The following is a 25,251-nucleotide window of genomic DNA, read 5'->3' on the forward strand; positions in this document are numbered from 1 at the left end:
GATGGTGTTTCACGTTTAACCACTCTAAATTCCATTATTTGGTGTCGGATTTTCACCAAAAGAAAATTTTCGAACTCGAGCATAGTATGCTGGAGTTCCACTTGTCAAAACTTTGAAATTCAATACCAATTGCTGAGTTGTTTCATGTTTAGTTGATGACATATTTGTCAAAAAACTTTTTCAGGTCAAAAGAGTGACTAAATATTAAAATTGTGGCTAATATTTGATAACAGGTATTAAAAAGGAATAATCACTTGGCATAGCTACTTCTAAGAGATAATTATTGCTAATAACTATCTTTTAATTTATTTATATTTAGTAGCTACACTGATTTTATAAATTACCATTCGTAGCTATACCAAAATACATCAATCTTCTGTGGCTAGAGTGGTTATTGGGTGTGACTATTAAAAAAGTTAGTTATTTACGTTTTGAGTTGTTTACCCGGCAACCACATTACTTTTTAGTGATGCTTACATATTTTTCCTACAATTGATAATTTTATCAGGATCTCATATTTTGAGTGTATTTCATCATATGTATTTGACTCATATTGTATCTCATATGTATTTGGTCTGAGTGTATTTCATCATATGTAAGGTAGTTATTTATGTAAGTTTGCCATTAAAAAAGTTAGTTATTTACCAATTTTGAGTTGTTTTAGCCCACTAGAGAGAAAAATTAAAAATTGGAATTAAGGGATTTAGTGATGCGGAGATCTGCAGGGGAAATGAAAAGAGGAAAATAAAGGGTACTAAATGAAGAAGAGATAAAATTGAATCATCTTCGCTGTTGTCTACAATTGATAATTTTATCAGGATCTTCACTATTTAGCGGCATGAAGGTAATACAACACATAAACTTTTCATTTTTTTTTTTTTTCAACTTCTAATGAAGATGATGATGATGATGATGATGATGATAATGTTGATGAAGATGAAGGAATTGTTTGGGTTTTGGATCCTCTATTCATTGAGATTCTTTTTTGAGTTGATTTGGTGTGATTTTTTTTTCCACTCATGCCATGATGGAACGCGTGTATCAAGGATTGTTGTCATATTGGTTGCCACATCCAGCAAAAAGGGTCATTTTGATACTGAAAAAATTTGTTCAGGGGTAATAGGACCCCCCATGGTTACGTGTGTAGTTGGGATTTTGGTCAAACGTTGGGGGGTATTTTGACTATTATCCCGGCTTGACTAACTTCTTGAAGGGCACCATGCCATGATGACATATTCTAGATAAAAATTCGGGGTTCTAATACTAAATAATAATTTGTACATATTCGATAAAAAATTTAATACAAATATATGATTCGGACAAAAGCTACTGGGTTCGGCCGAACCCACGACCGAAGGGCTAGCTCCGCAAAATGAAACTGAGCAAAATGTATTGTTTGGTCCTTTATATCCTAGAAATAAAGCCAATAGATCACCGATGACTTAAGAGTCCATTTGGTTTAACTAATCGAATGTAGCCGGCAAGCATTAACTGTTGAAAAAACATCTTTTTAAGTGCTAAAACCGATTTTATAAATAAGCACACATTTTTTTATAGAAGTGCCGAAACTCATACCAAACAGTATTGCAATCCTTTAAACCGTCGCAGGTCTAGTCTCTGGCAACCATCACATTCAAGGAAAAATAGGAAAGAAAATAAAGTAACAGTATCAAGCAAAAATTTGTCACCTTTCTCCTTCACATGGGAACAAAATGTATTTATGAAAGTGCAAATTCTGTATATGCTATCTTGTAATGCAATTCCTTTTTTTTAAGGAATTGTTTGTTTTGATTGCTAACGTTGAGATCAGATAAAGCTGACTACCCAACCTCAAATGCGGTATATTGACAGGGACAAAAGATCATTTTTACAGGAAGGTTACGACTCTGAGTCCTCTTCACAGCACTTTATGCATGGTACATGAACACGCTGCTTCCAACAGAGCAAGCGATCAAATTTTGCGTTGGATGCCAAGCCAGATGCAGCAACTTGGACTTCAGGTTACACGTAATCTCATTTTCTGAGCTGAGATCTTGTCCTGAAATGGCCAACAAAAAGCAATATAAATAAGATGAAAACTAAGTCAGGGGTTTAGATCTGCTACCATTTGATGAATTATGGGTCCTGCACAAGCACATGCGTGTTTGTTACTAACTACCTTGGCGATAAAATCCTCGTGCCAAGTTGCTCAATGACGATCTTCGAGGCCTTGATGTAGCTTGAGAGGTAGGTTTTCTACAAATCAAGGTGTAATGAAGTGTCAATTATTCAACAACAGAAGAAAGACAATAGATCATCTTAGTACAAGGGTTACCTATTTGGATCTTTTTTGACTTCCAGTGTGATGCCATCTTCATTCCCAGTTCCACAAGAAAATACACGAAGACGATCGCTAAATCACAAAAGATTACCCGAATTCATCATACTTACAGAAGGTACAACAAAATGAAAGTACACAGTTAGACAACCCATAGAACTATTCATATGTTGGCATTGGTAGAACTGTCATTGACGGACAAACCTGTAAGATCCAGATGCAAATTGAAGTCCGTCTCCATTGAGGCAGCAATCAAACTTATCGAAGATGGCATCATTTGTATACAACTCAGGAAGCTGCCACACAACATGCATCAAAATCAGAAAATGCTATCAAGCTATTTGATTAAACATCATTTTCACACATTACATCATATCACTAACTGTTTATATCTTAGTAAACCTCTGAAAAAAATTTGTCGTGAAGACAGACCTTAGGGCGGAGGTGTTCATGAATCTTATATGTTGCAACTGGGGAAGTCTCCATGTGAGTGTCCCATAGCTAATAATAAACAAATAAGACATAATTACAGATCCAACAATGACAGACAATGTAAAAGGTAAAAGAAAGCAATGAGCACTATAAAATATGAAACACACAAAGTCACAGCTTATTTGTAATGTCACCAAGATTAAGAGAACAAAAAGATTCCACTAACAAAAGATGAAAGAATCAAAATGAGGTGGCAGTTATAAAGGCAAAAAAGAAAAACAGGAGGAAAAGCACAAATCAACAAGCTGAATACACTTTTAAGGAGCCAAAAGATGAATTAAGGAAAATGCTGGACACACAGAATTCCCCAGAATAGATAGTGCAGCACATATTAATACTAACTCTATCCTGTGGATTACTCAGTTTAGTTCTTGAGTATTTAATTGAAATGTTTATATTCGGAATTCATTTCTTTGATGAACGTAATTAGAGATCAATAAACTGCACAGGAAATATAGTTACGAACTAAAGCTCAGTGTACATATATAGTAAAAGGATTATCGAAATTGAGAAAACCTTCAGAGTCATGTAATCCCGAGTTAAAATATGCCTTCCATCCATTGCATACTTCATGTCAGATATAGAAGCAATGATCTCACTGAATAATGTTTTAGAGCCACGGCTCCCCCCATCTTGCAGTCTGTAAAAAGTAGTACCATAAGCTGCGGCTCGTTAGAAGTACTGTAAGCAGATTAGAAGCCGCACTGCGTCATACGGATGAGAGAAATAAAACGGAGATGGGTGTAAAACTCACATTTTCACATTGTGATCACATAGTGCGGACTTCCTCATGTCAACAAGCCGGATGAATCCCCGTGAACTACTATAGGCCAACAAATTGCAGTGAAATGGATGGAATTCTGCTGATGTAATCACCTCTACATTGAAAATGGCGCAATGTTCATTCTCATCCTTTATCAGATGGCAGTCTGGTCAAACATTTGATGCAGAATAAAAGCATATGGTGATGAAACTAAATTAACCTAATGGCATTATTCTATCCATGTCATAAAGTAGATCATCATCTTCAAATTACAGGTCAAGTCCTCTTCAGGGGAGGAGCAAGGGCAGCTTCTGATCTCTTTCAAACATTTATAGAGTTCCTTTCTTTCTTTTCTTTTATTCTATTTTTCCCGGAGATGACAGGAGCCATTCTCCTTATATCACAGGAGAACAAGATGTCAGAATGAATGCACTTGAAGAATAAAAAATAATGCTTCTACAAATTCTTGAAGTGTTCTGGCATCATATCATTAGCAGTTCATATTTACAGATTACACCTCCATACTTTTAGAGAATATAAACTGGAGACTTCAAATAATGGTTAACAGAGAGTAGCACCGATGCATGAGATAAGATCCAGTAGGTTATAGCATACAAAATGCTTCGAGAAGAGATCCAGAATCACCTGTAAGATCTTCCATATCTTTTGGCTTCATGTCAATGATATTGAAACACTGATCTCTGACCTCAAGGTTCCACAAGTTTATCCTAAGGTCATCTCCAGAGAGGAATGTTTCACCATCACTGTAAAAGTATTAAAATCAGAGTATTATCTAATGCCTACTGTTGAGTTTTTCTGGTACTGATACTTAAAGAAGGATAATCTAGTCTGAACGATCAAGCTCAATCAGAAACACAAACAACAGGTGTTGGTCAAATTTCATTCCAAGTGAGCAAGTTTAAAATTCATAATATTTGCAAGAACACAAGAATACCTATTGTTTGAAATGGAATTGATGTTGAAATCATGAGCATTTGCATACACTCTTCGGGATCTTGTAGAAGCCACATCTGTGATATCTGCAAGCTAGTTACAACAGAAGCTGGAATTACATGATATGAAAGCATGACAAATGCATATAATTTGGGGAGAAGTGAAAGTAACGAAGAATGAGAGAACATTTCAGGTTACAAGTAGAATGATTAACACTCTTCCCATGTCATACATGTGATGGCAATGTGTCGCTCACTTTGTTAGTCCATTCTAGACTGCGACCATTAGCATGAAACAGTTCACTTTGTCCGCTCATGTAACTTCTATCAGCTAAAAGAGAATTCTCTGAAGTCACGGATGAATTGACGTCCATTTGTTTAACTTTCTTTACCTTCTGTTCCTTGATCTGCAAAAGAAACAAATGAAGAAAACAGTAAATTGATATGTACAATTTAGTAAGATTACAGTAAATAGGAACTTACAAATGTATCTAAGTTCATCCAGAAAGAACACCCATCCAGCTTTTTTTCGTAATGCACAGACAAAAGTTCCATCTAGACAGACTCTAAACAGGCAATGCAACTAATATTTATATTTCACCAAACAAAGTTATGTACAGAGGAACTGTGTAAAGGCAGAAAACTGTTCTCAAGGTACTTTTTTTAAAAAAAAAAAAAAAAAACTGGTAACTGTATTTTTTCTCAAGGTACATTTTTACTATCAAATCACATAACATAACAGATGGATAACTTAATCCCCTAAAAGGACTTATCCAAATTTCCAGAAACCTATAAGCCAGAACCCTTTCTTTCTTCAATTTGAACTCGTCTGAAGATTCATGGATACCACAGGAATTTCATACCTTCCAAAGTTTTATCGTCCTGTCATTTGCTGTAAGAAGAAATAATGATCTGTTGAGTTTCGTAGACCATCTGATTTTATTAATCTTCTCTTCAATTTCCACACTCTTCAAATAATCAAACTGAAGAAGATGTAACATGATCAGCACCCATAGTTCATAAAGATCACCAATAGTCTATAGATGCAGAATTTTAAGTAGCCTTAGGGATGTACTTGAAGGTAGATAAAATAAATATCTAATCATACCTCGGGTTCATGACTCTGGAATTCCGTCATATATTGAAATTCAGGAGGCTGCCTTTGTGGAACATTGAATTGACCAGAGTCAGTTCGAGAACTGTACTCAAGGAGATCCTAGAAGACCATAAAGGTGAACAGATTATGTGATGTGAAGTTTGAATATGGCACTGAAGAAAGTATATAATCTTTTGTGGCAGGACTCATATTTACACAAATGATATTTCCGAAAATTTTGTCCGCACTTCTTTACCAGCATGACGCTCAAAAATCATGACACGTCCGCCTTGATCTCCAACAGCCAGATGATCTCCATTCTTGTCAAACTCCATTGCAGATAAAATATCGCCTAACATAAAATGCTTTTTATGTTTAGGTCATCGAGAAATATAAAGGCAGAAATAAAAGTGACACCTTCTTTGGTTCATAATTCCTCTCTTCTTCTTTTTTCAAGTGAGAGGGTAAAATAAGGAAATAAGAACTAGACATTACTTTGCTGCTTTCATTTCTATATAACTGATATGCAAAAAAAGCTCTAGAAGTATAAAGTTGGGCAGCAGAAGTCACATGCGAAGGTACCAAAAGTTCATAGGCCACCCAAATTTCTTTTCCAGGGTATATGAGAATTTCAAGATAGATCTATTATTAGATGACGAATAAAATGCGTGTGGATGTAGTCGAACATGCTCAACGAACTGAAAAAATTATTTTCCATTACATAATCAGTATTGGCTTCAACAACCCCATGCCAACTTTCTGTTGTTTAACAATCCTCATACCACGCTCTACCCCCTTCTCATTCAAAGGATGCAAACATCCGTGCCAGTTCTTCCCCTTCCACACATTCGATGTGTTGCTTTTAATGGATTGGTTTGTGAAAAATGTTCCTTCTTTTAGACTCTATGCTAGTGATTCTCCTCACATTATCCGTCAGTTTCGTATACCAACATAGCAAACATGGCTGACAGAAAAGAGTAAACCATAATATCCCTACTATTGTGAGAGTCTCATAACCTTAAGTCCCCAATTGAATTTCCAAAGCAACACCTTATGGAAGTTTAAGATTGATCTATACATAGTAAAGGAATAAGAATTAGTTCCGGGACAAGTGGCTTTTTCTCAACTTCATATTCAAAAAAACCGGCTCCTCATACTTCTGCTAGCATCAACCACTCTCTTCTCTCGATTCAATATTGCACGTTCCAAAATTAAGCAATATCCTTTATTCCAGAATTAACAACTGCAACTATTACAATAACAACAACAAGTCAAGAACTACTACTACTGAGCCTCAGTCTCGAGCTAGTTGGGATCAGCTAAAATGTCACCTGCCAGAACTAAACCCGCATCCCAGTTTCTAAATTATCCCTGTATTATCTTTTGTTAATTACAAATAACACGTGTCACTTTCTGTGTGCAACCAAATCAGACAAGTTTACCCAATTAGGCTTCAAGATTTCATGTATAAATCTACAACATCCAATTAAGGGCAGAAAAATTACTTCTGGCCCAATACTTGCCTTCCAATATTTCTTAAAAAGACAGGACAGTTCAAATAAGAATACTACCATTCACCACTTATAATATTCTTTTAGTTTTTTTTCCAAATGGCTCCATATTTCTGATATTTCAGAAACAAATATTACACATTTCATTCCAAAGCAAATTGATAAAGCCAAAAAATTGGACCAAAGGAAGGAAACAATTTATGAACCCCCCCCCCCCCCCACCAACACACACACAAAACCCCAAAGAACAACAACAACCCAGTAAAATCCCATCAGGTGGGGTCTGGGGAGGCAGAGTATACGCAGGCCTTACCTCTACCGTGTGACAGGTAGAGAGGTTGTTTCAGATAGACCCCAATTCAAGAAGAGAAGAAAAGAGAGATGAAAAAGCATGAGTAATAATAATCAATAATAACAGCCAAATAATAAGATGATAGAGTGAAAAAAACAACTAGATAAGAAAAATACAAATCAAATAGTAGCATATTACTGGAATTCATTCACGTAAAATGTTTAGTGGTGAAGAAAAGAGAAAGAAATATACAATCTTGAATATATTCACCGGGAGTTTGTTCACCAAAGACTTGAGAGAATTTCCATTCAGTCATAGCTCCTTACTCAAGAAACTAAGACACCCAAGATTTGAGTTTGAACGTATCTACTATTTTTAACTGTTAAAGATTGAATATTGGAGACAAAGAATAAGGGAGAATCTTGAAAATGTTAAGTACTTAAATTTTTTATTTCTATTTGGCTAGTGAAGTTCAAGAGTATATTGGGGGACTATTCTTGTTATCCACTCGATGTTTCCCGGGTAAAAGAGTTTGTGCAATAACTGTTTTTTGTCTTTTTCTATGAGTAACCAATGGATACACGTACGGTAGTTGATAATAAGAGTACACGCAGGGAATGCCATGTGATGGGTAACAGCCCATCTTAAATATTTCTCCGTCTCAAATTATTTGAAATAATTTAACTAGACACGAAATTTAAAAAAAAAAAAAATTTGAAATCTATGATCTAAAATAAGTCATACATATTTATATGGCTGTAAATAATTTCATTAAGAATAAAATGAGATGTTTTATATTAAATAATTTCTAAATATAGAAATGTATCATTCTTTTTAAGACATACTAAAAAGAAAAACAGAAGGAATAGTGTTTATTCGTAGGCGTTTGGCCATGATTTCAAATATTTTTGTTTTATTTACTTTCTCCGTCCCAATTTATGTGTTTTACTTTTTTTTTTTTGGTATGTCCAAAAAAGAGTCTTTCTATATTTTAGAAAGTTGATAATTCGAACATCCTACTGTACATGACAAGTTTATAACCACAAGATTCAAAGAATATTTTAGTACATAAGACACATCTTTTATTTAGGACCCAAAGATTCAAAGTCTCTTTTAATTTCTTATCGTGTCTAGTTAAATTAAGACATTTAAATTGAGATGGGAAAAGTAAAATTTATGAAATTGGAGTTGAAGATCGAGTTGTGTATGATTATATTTTTTGCAAAGGAGAGAAGATAACTCTTTATTTGGAGTTTATGAAGATGGAGTTAAAAAACAGATTTGGAGCACTCTTTCGAATTTAAAATCCAATTCCTAAGTCGGACTTGAAAATTTTATAACCAAACACTTATTTTGCATTATAGTGAAAATTTACTCCAATAAAAAAAAAAGTGAATAATTTTCACGGCCAAATGACTCCGAACCCACTTTTTCTTCATGTCTTCAAGAAATTTATGTAACACACAAGTTGGGACCCGGAGAGTAGTCATTAAAGGAATTGCAAGTATACACTTAATAATTACTAAATTAATTAGTACATGGATTAAGAAATTAAAAAAATCAAATCAAGATTAGTTTGATCTTTTAAATGTTTTATCCATGTAAGGAAAAACCAACCATCTATGCTCAAGCCTTATTAGAACTTAGAAGACTCACTGGTAAAAAACAAGTCATCCGAGAAGACTTCACTACACTATAGATGGATAAATATCATCCCATGAAATGAAACCAACTAATTTGACTCAGATTTTCAGAACTTCAAACAAAAGGACCCTAAAGATCTTGAAGGTGTACGAAATTAGGGGTCCACAGACCATATCTTTGTGCCATTTTTTAAAATCATTCTTCAAGAAATGATACAAATGGGTGTCATATATTTTTTCTTCTTTTTTATCCTCAGAGAAATTTACTGTCAGCAAAGGAGCCACTTCCTTTGCTTGGTTATTGTCACTAGTGAGTATTAGAAACAATGCTTTCCACAGAAATCTACAGCTGCCTTCCAAATTTCACAAGCCAAAGGAACATTTATTTTTATTCTCTTTTTAACCCCTTCTTTTGATCCTTCTCCAAGCCAAAATTGCAAGTTGTGTAGTTTCTTCCATTCTTTCTTTGATTTGAATCTTTTAAACGATCGATTAGCAGGGAAAGCTGTTGACAGTGAGAATATTCTCAATCTCGCTAACTGTACTTAACATGGTCAGTTCATGCAGAAACTTGAGTGTCCTGAGGTACTGCTTCCTTCACCTTCTGTTAGTAACCAAGACATAGCATGAGTTTAAGTGATCAAGTTTCTAGCCCAAAAATACTGAGAAATTCTACTTACATTGGAAACTTCAATCCATAGATCAAGTGTCTTCACCGCTTTGCCAGATTGTAGTGTCTCACGAGCTAAGGACACTCCTTCAGCCAGATTGTTAACATGTCCACTAACCAGGAGAGCAGCTGATGCATTTAGTGCCTGTGAATTTATTTGATAGATAAAGTAAGAACTTTGAAGGTGAAAGGAAGTTATTGAAAGTGGAAACAAGCCCTGTTAAGTTTATAAGAGGAGGGTTCGTACATCTGTCAACAAGCTACGTTCATCAGATCATTTTACAGGGATATTTCAGCATTACAGACCAAGAAACTTACAAATGCATCAGCAATCGACCCTTTTTCTCCTGACAGCACACGTCTGAGCATCTCAGCGTTGTACTCTGGACCTCCACCTCGCAAGCTTTCCAGAGTGCAGCGAGGGATGCCAAAGTCCACTATTGAAGGATAATCTTGTCAGACTTTTTTTACAGAAAGACAAAGTTAAATGACTAATGAAAAACACATTGATCATAATGCATCATTCTTTATTGCAGAGTTCTGCAATGCATATTTAGAGGGACATTCACTGGTTATCCGTGCGAATTGCACAAAAAAAAAAAAAAAAAAAAGTTTTAACTGGACCTGATATTAACAGGTCACTTACATGGATCAAAGGAGAACTTCTCAATATTGTCTGGTGTGACGTCAAGGACTAACCCAGGGCCTGTAAAATGAATTGTCATAAATAATATGATGGAAACGTCCAGATCTAATTGCTCAAAAAATAGACAAGCAAAGTCAAAAGCAAAAAACAGCATGAATACCAAACACAATAGATTTACTAATGTCATGAAAAGGGACCATACCAAGAGGACTCATCTCATCTAGGCCTTCTGAGTGAACAACCAATGCTCTTTTCATGCCAAACCTCTGCACTGCTTTAGCCATTTTGTGGACCTATAACAAGAGATTGCTTCATACACCAAATAAATGTAGAAAACACTAAGAAGAATATTGAAACGGGTCAGGAAGCTATGAACCAACAGACAGAATGGAGATAAATATACCAGGTCTTCTTTGTAAACTCCTACTACAGCAAACGGAACTCTTGCTGGGTTCAACATTGGTCCCAAGATATTGAATACTGTCTTTACTTTCAGCTTTTTTCTGATAGGTCTGACAATCTTCATCGCTGGATGGTAGATTGGAGACATCATGAAACCAATTCCAGCACGATTTACACACTCTTTCACCCCCTGATGCCAGTAACAATGAGATACACCAGCATCAGTCAAGTTGATATCATATATAATGCCAGTTATCCCCAAAGCATCATGCATTTTTCTGTAATACTCTTAACACCATTTATTATAGAAACTTGCTCTTAACACCATTAACCATTGTCCCAAAGTAAGAGAAAGATATAGCATATCTTTGTCGTCTCTTGGTGGCAGTTAGCAAGAGCAAATAAAATGAGCACATGATGCAGGCAACTTAGATCTAGAATAAGCTCCAGATGAAAGAAAACAGGTACTGCTATTGCCATCATACTACTTGGAAAGTTTCTTATAGTGGATAAGTTAGTGTCAAGAAAGGACAACAGTTGCTTTAGGGGTTATCATCAAGTACAAATGGAATGGGCAATGTGCTGGATTTAGCTCACCGCCTGTTAAAAATGGTGGGTCGCTTGACAACTCATAAATTAGTTTGATAATTGATTTGGTGAATGTCACAACTAATCTTTCTCCTTATAAAGCAACTAACTACATAAACAACAGTAAAAAAAATCATTCTTAAACCTTCGATTATTAGAACTGCCACATGATGTTAAATGTCCTTAAATCTACAGTTCTGAGCCAATAACAGGAATTTCACCAACCTCAGGGTCCAGCTCAATCACAACGCCCAGTTCTTCCAATACATCTGCGCTCCCACAAGCGGATGAACTTGACCTATTCCCTTGCTACAATTCAATTTCACGAACTTTAAGCCCAAAATGTTCACAATTTTAACGAAATGAAATATGCAGTAAAACCGAAGAACTCTGTCAACCTTGGCTACTTTTGCACCACAAGCAGCAGCAAGTATTGAAGCACCTGTTGAGATATTCACCGTGTTTGCTCCATCCCCTCCTGTCCCAACAATATCAACTGCGTCGCCTAAGCCTTCCACTTGTCTGCAATGCTTTATCATTGCCCTTGCCAATCCCACTACCTAACAATCACCATTAGCTCAATGAGGTTAACAGATCAGAAAGTAGTGACAAATTCATGTTTGATTTCCAGCTCTCAATAATGACAGATTCTGTGAAATCAGATTCCTAAGCAGAGGATTATACCCCTTAAGGTGTAGGATTGTACATTGAAATGGAACTTTCACACATTTTGAATTAGGAGCTGAGAATTCAAAAAGCATATATTTTTTTACAAGGATTGAAGAAAGCAGAGTGGGGTGTTGGGAGAAGCATAGAGTTCAAAATGCATAGAGTTTTGTGAAATATTTTCCTCAGAAATGAAACACAAAAAGAGGTAAAATATTCATTTCAGCTACATTATGCTTTCAAGAGTATACATAAACCTTTTAGTTACATGTCAATAAGTTGAGAAAGGAACTTACTTCTTCAAAGGTTTCACCTTTAGCTCTCAAAAGAACAAGAAAAGCACTAATTAAAGCTTCATCAGCACCATCCAACAAATAATCAAGAGAATCTTCTGCTTCACATTCCGTCAAATCTTTCCCACTAATTAAAGCCTCAATCAACTAAATAAAACAAAAACAAGAACAATCACAAAATTTAAATCAAATTAACAAATACCCAATTCACAATTATATTCAGCAAACTTTTTTTTCTTCTTTCTTTACAAAAAAAGTCAAACCTTTACCTCACTAAAGGTGGATATGGATGAATGCTTATTATTGGAATTGTTCAAAGCATAATGAATAGTTGAAAATTTCTTTCGGGTGGTTTTAGCAGGTGGGTTCTTGCCAAGAAACAATTTTGTAACTTGCATTCTTGAAAAAGGCCTGTTTGCAGTTACTGATATTGCTGAAAATGGAATGCGGCATTGAAACAAAGCCATTATTTTTTCACTGTGTCAAATGAAAAAAAAAAAAAAAAAAAAAAAAAGCTGATTCAGTTACACAATTTAATGAAGTGAACCTAAAGAAGGGTTTGTTTTTTTGGTGGGTTGTTGTAATAAATATAGAGAAGGAGATTTAGTCCATGTGCTGTAGTTTGGTGAAGGGTAACAGAAGGAATATCAATCATATGGAATTATTAAAAATGGTGGATATGATGGAGTAGTAGTATAATTTTTTTAATGGTTTTTTTTTATTTTTAATTTTGTATTGTTATTATTATTACAATCAATTTGAAGGAGGGCCCAGATTCATAAATTAGGGTTACTCTCCAGAAAACCTAAGGCCTATTTGCTATAGCCCATAAATATGATTAAGATTAAGGAAAGCAACACGCTACTAAGCATATTAACTGGTCGATTTAATTTTATAATTTTTTAAATTTATTATCCTATTGATAAATATTTAAAGTATTTATAAAAAATAAGATTCTTTAATCTTTATAAAATTCTTGCCATGGCTCGTGTAATCAATATATTTTTTTGGAGGATCCGACATCACCTTTCGTTAATATTTTTGAAGAAATCAAAATGACGCGATTTATAAGCCTATAAGCATAACTAGTTCTATGTTTGACTTGCAGTTAAATATATTTATTAGCTCATTCTAATTTATAGATCAATTTATTTTATTTGATGTAAATATTGAGTGCATAAATAATTTGTCTAATGCAAGTATAGAAAGCGATAATGACGTGCGGATATGATCAACTAATATCGATATTACTGTACATTGTAGGTCATTGCTTCATTTTTGTTCATTTAATTATGCGTAAATGCTCATGAACTCCATCCATATTTTCATACAATGCATTAAACAAAAAAATGGAAGTCAATTCAAAACCATTAGTCTTATCGATCTTTTTGTAAAAAAAAAGATTATCCTTCACGGAAGTACGTCATGCTGAATAATACTTAGTGCATCTAGAGATTTCATCGGTTTTTTTTTTTAATTTGTTTGGTGCAGCAATAAGGGAAATGGAGAACAATCTAGTGGTTGATAACCAATTTCAATACTTAAAACAGATATTACATTAAAAAGGTTTGATAACAAAAACACAATCTTGATATAGTAAGTGTCACTTAAGAAATGTACTGGCTTAGCATCTTCCTTCATTGGTGATAGGGTTGTACAGTAACATTATAGAGTTTTTAATTCTAAATTAAGTTACGCGGACTTATGGTGACAAATTGTCAAAAGAAGGATGTTAGGTTGTTAGCACCAACTCTATGACATTATGTCATATGCTTTTCAATAATATAGGAATTAATTGGCAACTTTGAATAGCACACATTTTTATTGCACCCATTAAACCCACTTTTTTCTATCCATTGATCAAATTTGGAGAAACAGAAAAAACGATCACTAATGCAAAGTCTGATATTTAAGGGTCTGTTTGGAAAGCCACCTGGTAATTGACATTGGTGTAATTACTACCCTAGTAATTACACAGTATAGTAATTACGACGACTTGTTTATTTGTCATAACGCAATTACAGTGTAATTACAAGCATACTGTTTGATTGTACATGTGTAATTACACAATTAAATTAGTTTAAAAATAAAAATTAATACTTGACAAATATGTGCCTTTATAAATAATATATTAAATTAGGTATTTAAGGTATATATTGTTTCTTGAAAATATATTAATTAATAATCACATATTTGTAAAAATAATTGTGTATATTTTTCAAATTAATAATGTTTTAATTTAACTAAGTATAAAAATTAAAGCATACATTTTGTAAGAACATCATGAGCTGGATGTTTGACAAAAAGATTAATATTTATACATATAATGTCATAAGATTATTCAAATGTTTGACAAAAAAAATAATCTATCAATTGTAAGTGGAAAATGAACAACATGCAATATCAAACACAAGTGAATACCGTCAAAATTCTCTATAACAACATCGTTGGATCCAAATTTTCTTGACTGTGTTGTTATACACATATAACAACATTGACATTTAAATATGGAGAAAGAGATTTTGACCATGTGCGGTAGTTTGGTGAAGGGTAACAAAAGGAATATCAATCATATGGAATTATAAAAAATGGAGGATATGATGGAGTAGTAGTATACTTTTTTATTATGGGCATTTCTTATTCTTTTTTTTTAAAATTATTTATTTTTGTATTAGTACAGTCAAAATTGGCAAGGGCCCAGATTCATAAATTAGGGTTCCTGTTTAGAAAACGTAAGACCTACTATATGCCATAAATATGAGTAAGAAAGGAACATGTGACTTAGCATATAAACTGGTCAATTTAATTTATAATTTTTTAAATTTATTATCCTATTGATAAATATTTAAAGTATTTATAAGCTAAGTTGTTCGGACTTTCCAAAATTGCCGCCGCACCCGTGTCGGATCCTCCAAAAATGCACTACTTTTGGATGATCCAACACGCACTCGTTCATAGAGTCCGAGCAACACAGTTTATAAGCCTAAGTAGTTCTATGTTTGATCTACAGTTAAATGAAATTTATTAGCTCATTTTAATTTGTAGATCAGTTTATTTTATTTAATGTAAATATCGAGTGCATAAATAATTTGTCCAATGCAAGTAAAGAAAGCGACAATGACGTGCGGATATGTTCAACTAATATCGATATTACTGTACATTGTAGGTCATTGCTTCATTTTTGTTCATTTAATTATGCATAAATGCTCATGAACTCCATCCATATTTTCAAAACCATTAGTCTTATCGATCTTTTTTTTTAAAAAAAAAAAAAATTATATATATATATATATCCTTCACGGAAGTACATAATGCGGAATAATATCTAGTACATTTAGGGCTCGTTTGGTTAGAAAACAAGTTATCCCGGGATTGTTATTCCACCCTCACTGTGGGATAAAATAACACTATAATCCCGGGATAATTAATCCCAGGATTAGTTATTCTGTGATTTTATTCCAACCAAACGTGGAATAAGACAACATTAAATTTTTATCCCAGGACTATTTTTGCTTATCCATCATACCAAATGAGCCCCTAGAGATTTCATCGGTTTTTTTGTAATTTTTTTGGTGGAGCAATAAGAGAAATGGAGAACAATCTAGTGGTTGATAACCAATTTCAATACTTAAAACAGATATTACATTAAAAAGGTTTATTAACAAAAACACAAAATTTCTGGATTGTCACTAAAGCAATGTACTGGCTTATTAGCATCTTCCTTCATTGGTGACAGGGTTGTACAGTAACTATTATAAAGTTTTTAATTCTAAATTAAGGTATGTGGACGTATGTTGACAAATTGTCAAAAGAAGGATGTTAGGCTGTCAGCACCAACCCTAGGACATTTATGTCATATGCTTTTCAATAGGGAACCGGAACTTTTTTAACCCAAAAAAAAAAAAAAAAATTAGAACCAAACTAACCCGTTAAAAAAAAAGGAACCAAAGTAGGCTTCACACATAGATTTTATGTGTGAAACCCTCTTTTCCCCCGAACCCAGCCTTTATTCTTTAGAAATCAAACTCAAAATTAAGCTTTTCGGTACTTTGACCGAAGATTAGTCGCGTTTCAAAAGACCGGAATATAAATATTTTATATAGAACTTTATATTTTTTTTAGTGTACAATAATATCGGCTCATTACATCAGGTATACATATACATTTGGATCGTTATTTTAGGGGTTGTAAAGTGCTTCGAAATAAGTTTGAAAACTTGTTATATTTAAGTTTTTTTTTTCGTACTTTGACCGAAGATTAGTCACGTTTCAAAACTTCGGAATATAAATATTTTATATAGAGCTTAATATTTTTTTTCAGCGTACAATAATATCGTTTCATTACATCAAGTATACATATATGTTTGGATCGTCATTTTAGGGGTTATAAGGTGCTCTGAAGTAAGTTTGGAAACTTGTTATCTTTAAGTTTAATTGTCAAATTTTATAGGGTTCTAATTAATATAGGACGTCGCACGAGTTATTATTAATCGACAATAAATACTAAAATAATTAATTATCATTAAAAAAATAATACCCAAAAATATATATAATATTAACATAAAATGTACATTTTATTTACAAATACACAATCTCCTAAGGCCTAAGGATCCTCCTAACCCCACCACCCTCACTATCATCAGGATCCTCTCTCCTCCTCTTAATGACAGGATGATTTATGCCATGATCATCCTTTCTTCCCTTCTTCAGGCCCTGGGTGAAAATATGCTTCCTGTGGGAGACGGCGGCGGTCGAAACCTGAGTAGCCTCATTAGATGCCTCAGGAGATGACTCAATCGAAGGAGACTGGACAACAGGAGTAGAAGAATGGAGCAGAAGAATGAACCTGAAATAACATATAAACAATTTAATTTAGATTTATCATAAACTAAACATGAAATAACATATAAATAATTATTTAACAAATTATTTCATTGTAAAAAAATAAATAAACCTGTGTGTCGATGGCATCCTGAGATGGTTGGTCAGAGGGCTCCTTAGCTGGCTCCTCAACGGTCTCCTGAGCGCTACCCGAAGTTGTAGCTGGAGGTGGAGACGAGTCAATCTGAACAAGAGGAGACGGGTCCACAGGCGCAGAAGAATGAACCTATAATACATGTAAATAATTTAGTTTAGATTAATAAAATAATTAATTAATATATTATTTTATTGTAAAAAAATAAACCCGTGTGTCGACGGGCTCCTGAGATGGCATGTGAGAGGGCTCCTGAGCGGCCCACCAAGCCGGAGATGCAGATGGTGTCGTAGGCCTGGCTGTAGGACGAAGAAAGTACTCATAAAAAATAATCCCCAAGTCTAAGTCCGCATGTCTGTCTCCCATACGTAGATCAATAACTGGCACATGTGGAAATGATGACCAAGAATCATAATGTGCGAACATCTCTGGCGTATATCCAGGTCTCTGTGAAGTCGACGGCCTGGAAGAAGAAGTCGACTGGATATCTGTAGCCGACGGAGCCTGACGGGCTATATCGTTATGCCCATCTACTAGACCTCTGCCAGCCCGACCACCTCTATCACCCCTACCACCCTCTGGAACACCCTCTGGTACAGGCTCTGGAGCAAGCTCTGGAACATCCTCATCGATACGATGCCACTTCTGTGCCCGTGTCGTACCAGTGTCGGTAAGCTGAACTATCCGTGCTGCATATGCTGCTATCCAGGGCTCGGGGGACTCCGTAAGGGGAATGCTCTCATGACGTATCATCAGAGTCCTCCGTAGCTGCATATATTTGCAAATTTTAAGAATTGAATAAATTCGTAAAGTAATAGATAATAAGACGATGGATTAAGTTTAAGACTAATAAAACTTACCAGAGCCTCATATGCTCCTAGTGATGCATATCCTGGGCCATCAGGACGAGGTGTCGAGGGGTTGGCAATCAAGGTGCGAGTGATCTGCATGTGCCACGTCATGTACTCATGGACCGGAGTGTTATGTCCGACCGCCGCTAGAGTCGTCATCCTCGCGTTCCATGCATCGACTTCCTGGTATATACGTTTTCGCCATGCCGCATTGTCAATCGAACGCTCGTCCCTGGTATAGTGGGTGTGCTCCCAACGCGTAGCCGCGGGTATGTTCTGTACATGCCCAAACTGCCGTAACACGTGGTTGGGCGCGTGATGCTCAACGATCTCCATATGGATCAATGGACACCGTGCCATCCACATATGCTCACCAGCCCTACAAAACACCTAAGAGCTGACCAAAAATCTGATCATACGACGTCCATATGAAAGCCTATGAAAAGAATTCAACTAGTTAACAATAAAAGACTAACAAAAATAACAAACTAATGTTAAATAAATAAAAACTTACCTCGGGCGCCGTCATGCGGTCTAACTGATCCCTACACGGGAGAATGACATGGTGCGTCTCCATACCTCTGGTACAGCCTCGCGACCATCTCCGCGCGTATGGTATATCCTCATCAACATAGTCATCGGGAGGGTGAGCAAAGTATGGGCTGAAAAGGCCTCAACTTAGTCCACACCCATATCTGTCATAGTCATCAAAAAAATTATTTATCAATCGTCATTTCGAAAAAATATATTTAGTGTTTTATTACACACACTTAAATATATTACATGAAGAAGAGGGCTAAATGCAGCGACCTCAAGCCTCTCGCCCATAGAGGCTCGATCAAATCCTCTGTACACGTAAGCCAGGACAGCGGCGCCCCAACTATAACATCCAGCTAGTCTAGATCCTCAATAAAGAGCAGATATCTCATGCTCATATCCGCATCCGACGTGTTCGGGAACATGATGCCCCCGAATATGATGAGAAGATATAAGCGAGCACGTCGGTCAACATCAGCCTGAAGTGTCGCCTCGCCAATCGAATGCTGCAGATCTACGAGGTGCAAGTGAGCATGGAGGGAGGACCCCAACAACCGACTCTGTCCACATATATCCCTCTGCTGAGGCACGAAACCAGTGAGCCTAGTTAACTCCTGGCGATACGGCAGCTGGGGAGGCTCCACTTATACAATGCCTGTCAATCAATCTGTAGACCATAAATCACCTCGACATCTTGCAGGGTGATGGTAGCCTCACTAGTGCGGAGATGAAATGTATGGGTCTCCGATCGCCAGCGCTCAATCATGGCCGTCACTAGAGCCTTATCGTGCACAAGCCGACCAACCTCGATGCACCGGTAGATACCGCCCCGACGTAGTATATCTATGACACGAGGATGTGGGGGAATTGCCTCTAAAATATCCCATACTGACTCCCCCGAACGGGTACAGACCACTCTACTATAGGATACCGGTGCATCCCATACATACCAGGACCTATGCTCATGCTGTAGATAAAGTACCCCTCTGTTGTCGAAGGACCCCAACTCTATAGAGGTTTCCTATCTATTTTAGCCATTTTAAATTAATCATTAATACATGAAGTAAGGATTAAAGTGGTATATTTTTTACGCATTTTAAATTAATCATTATTTTTATAATTAATCTCTAATACATAGTATTAGTTATGTAATCTTTTATCGAGAAATTATACAAAGGATTCAATCCTAAACTAAGGATTTTCAATTTCTAATTAGCAAATAAATAAATTAACAATTGAAGATATAAAGATTAATAATTAACAAATCAAAAAATTAACAATTAGCTAGCAAACAATTAGCATATAATTAATAAATAAACAATTAATTAACTAATCAAACAATTAACAAATTATTAGCATATAATTAATAAATAAACAATTAGCTAACTAATCTAATTATTAACAAATAACCAATTGGATTAACAAAAACTAAATAAATAATTAGCTAGTCTAACAATTGAAATAACAAATCTAACAATTAACAAATACTTAACTCGTTAATCTAACAATTAACAAATACTAAATAAACAATTAATAAATAATTAACAAATGAACAACAAATAAACAAATAAAAATAAAAACGAAAAAACGGGCTGGAAACAGCCCCATTTTGTGCACAAAAAAAGTGCGTAAAAGTTTTTTTTTTGGTCAATATCCGTAAATAATACACAATAATGATGCTTAGGTTAATAATGTAATAGAAAAATCGTAGTAAAATACCTAGATTGAAGCTTTGATTTTGAGTTTTTGAATTGAATTATACGCCGGTTTATTGCGAAGAAACTGGTTCCTAGACTTCAATATACCAAAAATATTGACTTTCGGGTTGGAAATCAATAAGAAAACGATGTTTTTGATCGTGTGGGACCTCAGAACGCACCTTCAATGACTGATTTTCTTTTTCAATGACTGATTTTCTTTTTCTTTTTTGATCGTGGGGGACCAGTGGTGGGGAAGAAGGAGCCTGACATATTTAACGGCTTTTACGGACAGAATCTGTGCATAAAAGAACTTAAGTGTAAATGTACACTTGGTCCTTTTACGCACAGATTCTGTGCGTAAAGCCTATTTTGGTTCCTTTTTTTTTAATGGGTTATTTTGGTTTCAAAAATTTATTTTTGGGTTACAAAAGTCTTGGGCTCCTTTTACAATAATATAGGAATTAATGGGCAACTTTGAATAGCACATACTGTTATTGCATCCATTAACCCATATTTTTCCTATCCATTGATCACATTTGGAGAAAACAGAAGAAACGATCACTAATGCAAAGCCTGGTATTTAAGTGGAGCTGAATATAGGGACGGGCTTATATATACTTCCCTAAGCTTTGAACCTGTGATATTCTTTTCATTTCTCAACCAAACTCCTAACAATGGTGAGTCAGACGGTACAGGGTAAGTGTTCTTCTCAAACTGATAGCTGCAAGATATGTGTCTTTCATACATACATTTATCACTTAAGCATGGTGTAATATGTATTCTTAATTTAATTTTTTAACTGCTCCGATGAACTTATTTGATTTGGTGTAAAAAACAGGGTAAGTGCATTAAGCTTCCTAATTTAACCAGGTGTGTCATGTTTTAAACATCACCACCGGGATTGTTGAGCTAGGCCCATGAAGACCGCTCTATTTAACTAGGAAGACGCAATGCTCATTAGCGAGTGGCCCACAATTCTGGATTGGGAGTTGGGAGCTATGGACTCAAATCCAGTCCTTTTAAACAGAAACTTAGAGTGCTACCTTTTGTGGATTAAAAGGGCAAATTTGAACCAGTTAAAACATAAAAGCCAAGGGACAATCTTTATGATATAATCATATAAAAATAATGAATCACAACCTTTAACCAGCTTTTGACTGGGATTGAGTTTCTTTCTTTTCCAGTATACCTAGGCATTGCCCCCACCAAAAAGTTATTTGAGATCTCAACTGTAGTGTTGGACTCTATTTAGATGGCTTTTGTTACTGTAGATATTGTTTTTTTTTTTAAGGCATGTTTCAAATAATCATACCATATTCTCTTTTTGAACCAGTAAATTTAAGTTAACAAAGCACATAGAGCTTTGCCAAATTCCAATCTTAAAGATGGATGAACATTATCAAGTAGATAAGGGAACAAACGAGGGAAAAGAAATGCTTATAATTCAAATTGAATACTATATTTTCAATCATCTGTACACATTGCAAGTAAGAGCTCAACAATAAGTTGAATGACCAACAAATCTCTGTTTAAATAGTAACCCAAGATGGACATCTAGCAAACCAGAAGTTCAAGTCCCTATATTTTCTTGTCTAACTTCTAAAGATTCACAGCTACTTTGCTACATAAAATTTTTTGTTTTTCCATTTCGTCGTTGCTTCCAGAAAAAGGACCAAAGATCCAAGTTTGGTGTTCAAAACACGAACTTCTGTCATATCCTCTGCCATATTTAGAAATGTTTTTCCTTAGTATTGCCGTCTTGAAAGCTGAAAATCCTTATTTGGCCTTGGACAGTGAGGATTCACATAGCGGATCCCGACTTTGTCAGGATTGAGGCGTGGATGTTGTTGTATCATCTTGCACACTGATACGACTGAGGAAACCACTTCGTGAACAAATGGTGTTTCAGCTTTATAACCAAAACAAAAATACCATAACACGGTATGTGCATAAATGCCACCAACAAATACCTGAAAATAGAAACAGGGTTGTTCAGTTTCTTGATTAAGGATATCAACAGTATATCTGCTAGTTTATTTGCTTAAACAAATTCAAGAACTTTATCGTAGAGTTTAGGACTAGATAGGAAGTACATACCACAAAGGTGATAATGCAGATGATAGATCAAGGAATGGATAAGGCCACCTGTTTAACAAAATAACATCGGTGCTAATTAATCGATTAAACAAGATTGAAAAATGTAACAACACAGGAATATAGCATTATCATTACCAGATTGAGATGCAGGCATGAACAGCCCATTGGAAAATAACATATATTCCTGTCCACAGGAAGAAGTATCCAATCCGAAACCACGGGAATCTCTGTAATAGCATAACAATAGGAAACTGATGGTCAGTTACTGTATTAAATCTATGACCACTACATTTGGTATCAATAGAACTAGGCAACTTACCAAGCAATTCAGAGCAGTATCACCAAGTAGAAATATAACATTGACTGAATGCATATTAATAATCCACTGCAAGATAGATGACAAAACATTTATTAGAAACAAAGATAGATTTCCAAACAGTAATGTGCAGAACTTCACTGAGGTAATGTAGTCTACTTACAAAATTTAACTTGTAGCCTTTAACGGTCAGATACGGGACAAGTAGGAACCAGAAAACACAATCTGTAAGCGTTACAGCCCCTGCATTCATCTATAACAATAAAAAGGAACAAACTTTATTTGAAAAACAGTCTAAAGTGGTTTACTTTGCATCTGAAATTTCATTGACTGAATCGTGATATACCTGGAAGATTATTTGAAAGGCATATTCCCAAAACTCAGCAGTTTGGCGAGAAGGCTGTTCTGCATTTTCCACCATATGTTTTGCAGCAATTGTACTTTGTGAACCATACTCAGTATCTAACCTCTCAATATCAGTTCCATCAATACCAACTTTGTTGTGAGACTTGTAACATCCATACATTGACAGAATAGACCCAATCTACATAAATAAACATTGTAACACAATAACATAAGCAACGTAATAGATGAAAAATGTACCTATTGACCATGAAACATTTTGCTTCACTTACCGCGAAATAAATAGTAATTAGTGTGAATGTCCACCTGTCCACAGCAAATATCAAAGGTTAAAATTGTTTAAAGGCATGAGTTTAGTTAAGAAATTGAACTACAGGTAGACCTCTCTATAACAAGATTTCACTATGACAACCAAGTTTTCTATAACCACCAAAAAAGTATCCAGACAAAACAATGCCTTTATAAAGAAGTTTGGCTTTACTTACTGAGTGTAATAGTAAAAAATTTCGCCTCCATCAACGGTAACATTAAGGATTAGCAACAAGAGAAGAATCAAGAAGGCAAAGACTCTGAATGCAAGAAGCCAAGCAGGGTGTATAGTTTTGAAACATGGCCTCCAAACTTCATCTTGATACAATAAGCCAGGGGACTCTTTTTTAGGTTCACTGCTTCCATTTTTTCGAATTCGAGGACTTTCATACTTAGTTATAAGGATTGCTGCAAACATCATTGAAGCTAAAACCCAAATGCAACATAGCAAAAACCTCCAATTAAGCCAGTAACTAGAAACTGTTGTACTCACAGTCATTACTGGCTGCCAAGAATTCTTTGGGGCTCTTGTTAAAATACTCATTATAACATTGGTATAATTTCTTACTAATTTTTTTGAAAAGAATTGAAACCCCAAAGGCCTGAAATTAATATCAAGGTGAAAAAGAATATGAAAATAGAGAAAGTGGAGGTTGTGATATGATCTGTAAATGTGGTGGGGAATATGTAAGTAAAAAAGATAAAGCAAGGCTAAGGCCAAAGCTGAAATGTATAAAGCAAGTTTGTCATGCAAATACCAAGAATGTATATATAAGAGAGAGAGGGGGGAATTGTGGACAACGTATATAACAAGAATATTTGTACAGTTTAGAACGGCTTATTGGGTTGTCAGAAAATGCAAAACAAATGGCAAGAAATTGACCAACATTGATGTCTGAAAGTAAGCAAAGATTCCAAACTTTTCAGCATATATTTGTACAGTAAGATATACAAAAGTTTGTGTTAATATCACTTTTGGTCCCTTAATTTTTGATAAATTTTAATTATAGTCATTGCAATATTTGAGAAAGCATATTTGACCTTCAATTAATTGAAACGTGCACTTTTCGTCCCTTTTCTTGTGAATATACACAAATTTATCATGATTATCAATTGTTCCACCACTTAATTGTCCATTTGTTATGTTAAGCTTATATTTTTATTCTATATTTGACAAAAGAATTTTCTTTCTAAACTAGTCTAAATATAATATATTTCCTACATAAAAGGGATAAAAAAACACATCCAATTAATTAAAGTTAAATATTCGTAGTCAGGTAGCACAAAGACTGATGTGGTTTGCTTTTTTTCTTTTTTTTTTTTTTACCGAATCGATGCGCTCGCTTTTCGAGTGGCGTCTTTCAAAAAACAAATTTCTCTCTACCTTTGCAGTAGAGGAAGGATGCGTATAATTTCACTCGTATGTTGTTGTCGTAGTCAAGTAGCACAAAGACTAAAATGAGAATTTCCAAATAATTGAGGGACCTAAATGCTATTTCCCCTAAAAGTTTAATAATTAAATGCAAATTTTTCGTATAAAAGCTGGGAATTAGATGGTAAGTACTTAATTGTAAGCAAAGGAAAGCTATTGGGATGCTTACTGAGGAAAGAAAGACAAGGCGGTGGGCTGTACGATATTGGGATGCTTCCTGGGGAAAGAAAGACAAGGCGGTGGGGTGTAAGAGATGCTTTGCTTTTAAGGATTTTCTTTTTTAATTATTAAAAAAAAAAAAAGAGAAAAAAAATTGATAAAGAGGAAGAAAAAGGATGAT

General features: G+C 34.9%; 3 protein-coding genes across 4 annotated transcripts; all 3 read right to left on the reverse strand.

Annotated features, from left to right (window-relative positions):
* Positions 1-1,669: 1,669 nt before the first annotated feature.
* LOC132052928 (serine/threonine protein phosphatase 2A 55 kDa regulatory subunit B beta isoform-like) lies at positions 1,670-7,936 on the reverse strand. 2 transcript variants are annotated; one of them, XM_059444669.1, is made up of 14 exons: positions 7,677-7,936; positions 5,870-5,973; positions 5,634-5,741; positions 5,389-5,508; positions 4,759-4,932; positions 4,528-4,619; positions 4,218-4,336; positions 3,564-3,687; positions 3,326-3,449; positions 2,750-2,818; positions 2,522-2,613; positions 2,315-2,392; positions 2,159-2,235; positions 1,670-2,038 (listed from the first exon to the last, which is right to left on the reverse strand). In XM_059444669.1, the coding sequence occupies exons 1-14, from the start codon at positions 7,738-7,740 to the stop codon at positions 1,908-1,910; spliced, it is 1,476 nt and encodes a 491-aa protein (XP_059300652.1). In that variant the 5' UTR covers positions 7,741-7,936; the 3' UTR covers positions 1,670-1,907. The 2 variants fall into 2 exon arrangements, with proteins under 2 accessions (XP_059300652.1, XP_059300653.1); XM_059444670.1 differs by having other exon boundaries at positions 5,878-5,973; positions 7,677-7,719.
* A 1,277-nt stretch (positions 7,937-9,213) lies between these two features.
* Positions 9,214-13,016, reverse strand: LOC132052929 (anthranilate phosphoribosyltransferase, chloroplastic-like). Its single transcript, XM_059444671.1, has 10 exons — positions 12,602-13,016; positions 12,336-12,479; positions 11,772-11,933; positions 11,599-11,682; positions 10,787-10,975; positions 10,586-10,676; positions 10,384-10,443; positions 10,056-10,174; positions 9,748-9,882; positions 9,214-9,671 (listed from the first exon to the last, which is right to left on the reverse strand). Exons 1-10 carry the CDS (start codon positions 12,797-12,799, stop codon positions 9,627-9,629), a joined length of 1,227 nt encoding a protein of 408 aa, XP_059300654.1. The 5' UTR covers positions 12,800-13,016; the 3' UTR covers positions 9,214-9,626.
* An 8,803-nt stretch (positions 13,017-21,819) lies between these two features.
* LOC132054702 (uncharacterized) lies at positions 21,820-24,339 on the reverse strand. The gene is made up of 8 exons (XM_059446673.1): positions 23,656-24,339; positions 23,443-23,476; positions 23,154-23,351; positions 22,971-23,060; positions 22,811-22,876; positions 22,627-22,718; positions 22,492-22,539; positions 21,820-22,364 (listed from the first exon to the last, which is right to left on the reverse strand). The coding sequence occupies exons 1-8, from the start codon at positions 24,021-24,023 to the stop codon at positions 22,247-22,249; spliced, it is 1,014 nt and encodes a 337-aa protein (XP_059302656.1). The 5' UTR covers positions 24,024-24,339; the 3' UTR covers positions 21,820-22,246.
* Between the last annotated feature and the right edge of the window lie 912 nt (positions 24,340-25,251).

This window comes from Lycium ferocissimum, chromosome 4, assembly GCF_029784015.1.
Source record: "Lycium ferocissimum isolate CSIRO_LF1 chromosome 4, AGI_CSIRO_Lferr_CH_V1, whole genome shotgun sequence".
Taxonomy (NCBI): domain Eukaryota; kingdom Viridiplantae; phylum Streptophyta; class Magnoliopsida; order Solanales; family Solanaceae; genus Lycium; species Lycium ferocissimum.

Bases quoted from the DNA above. Each gene is read 5' to 3' on its own strand.
- LOC132052928 (XM_059444669.1), bottom strand. From the start codon at position 7,740: ATGACTGAATGGAAATTCTCTCAAGTCTTTGGTGAACAAACTCCCGGT. The intron at 4,337-4,527 runs GTATTCTTGTGT...ATACTTTTACAG, and splicing joins AATTCCATTTCAAACAATAG to TGATGGTGAAACATTCCTCT. The intron at 2,039-2,158 runs GTAGTTAGTAAC...TGGCCATTTCAG, and splicing joins ACGAGGATTTTATCGCCAAG to GACAAGATCTCAGCTCAGAA.
- LOC132052929 (XM_059444671.1), bottom strand. From the start codon at position 12,799: ATGGCTTTGTTTCAATGCCGCATTCCATTTTCAGCAATATCAGTAACT. The intron at 10,677-10,786 runs GTATATTTATCT...CTCTTGTTATAG, and splicing joins GAGTTTACAAAGAAGACCTG to GTCCACAAAATGGCTAAAGC. The intron at 10,175-10,383 runs GTAAGTGACCTG...ATCCTTCAATAG, and splicing joins GAAGTTCTCCTTTGATCCAT to TGGACTTTGGCATCCCTCGC.
- LOC132054702 (XM_059446673.1), bottom strand. From the start codon at position 24,023: ATGAGTATTTTAACAAGAGCCCCAAAGAATTCTTGGCAGCCAGTAATG. The intron at 22,877-22,970 runs GTAAGTAGACTA...TCTATCTTGCAG, and splicing joins AAGGCTACAAGTTAAATTTT to TGGATTATTAATATGCATTC. The intron at 22,719-22,810 runs GTAAGTTGCCTA...ATGCTATTACAG, and splicing joins ATACTGCTCTGAATTGCTTG to AGATTCCCGTGGTTTCGGAT.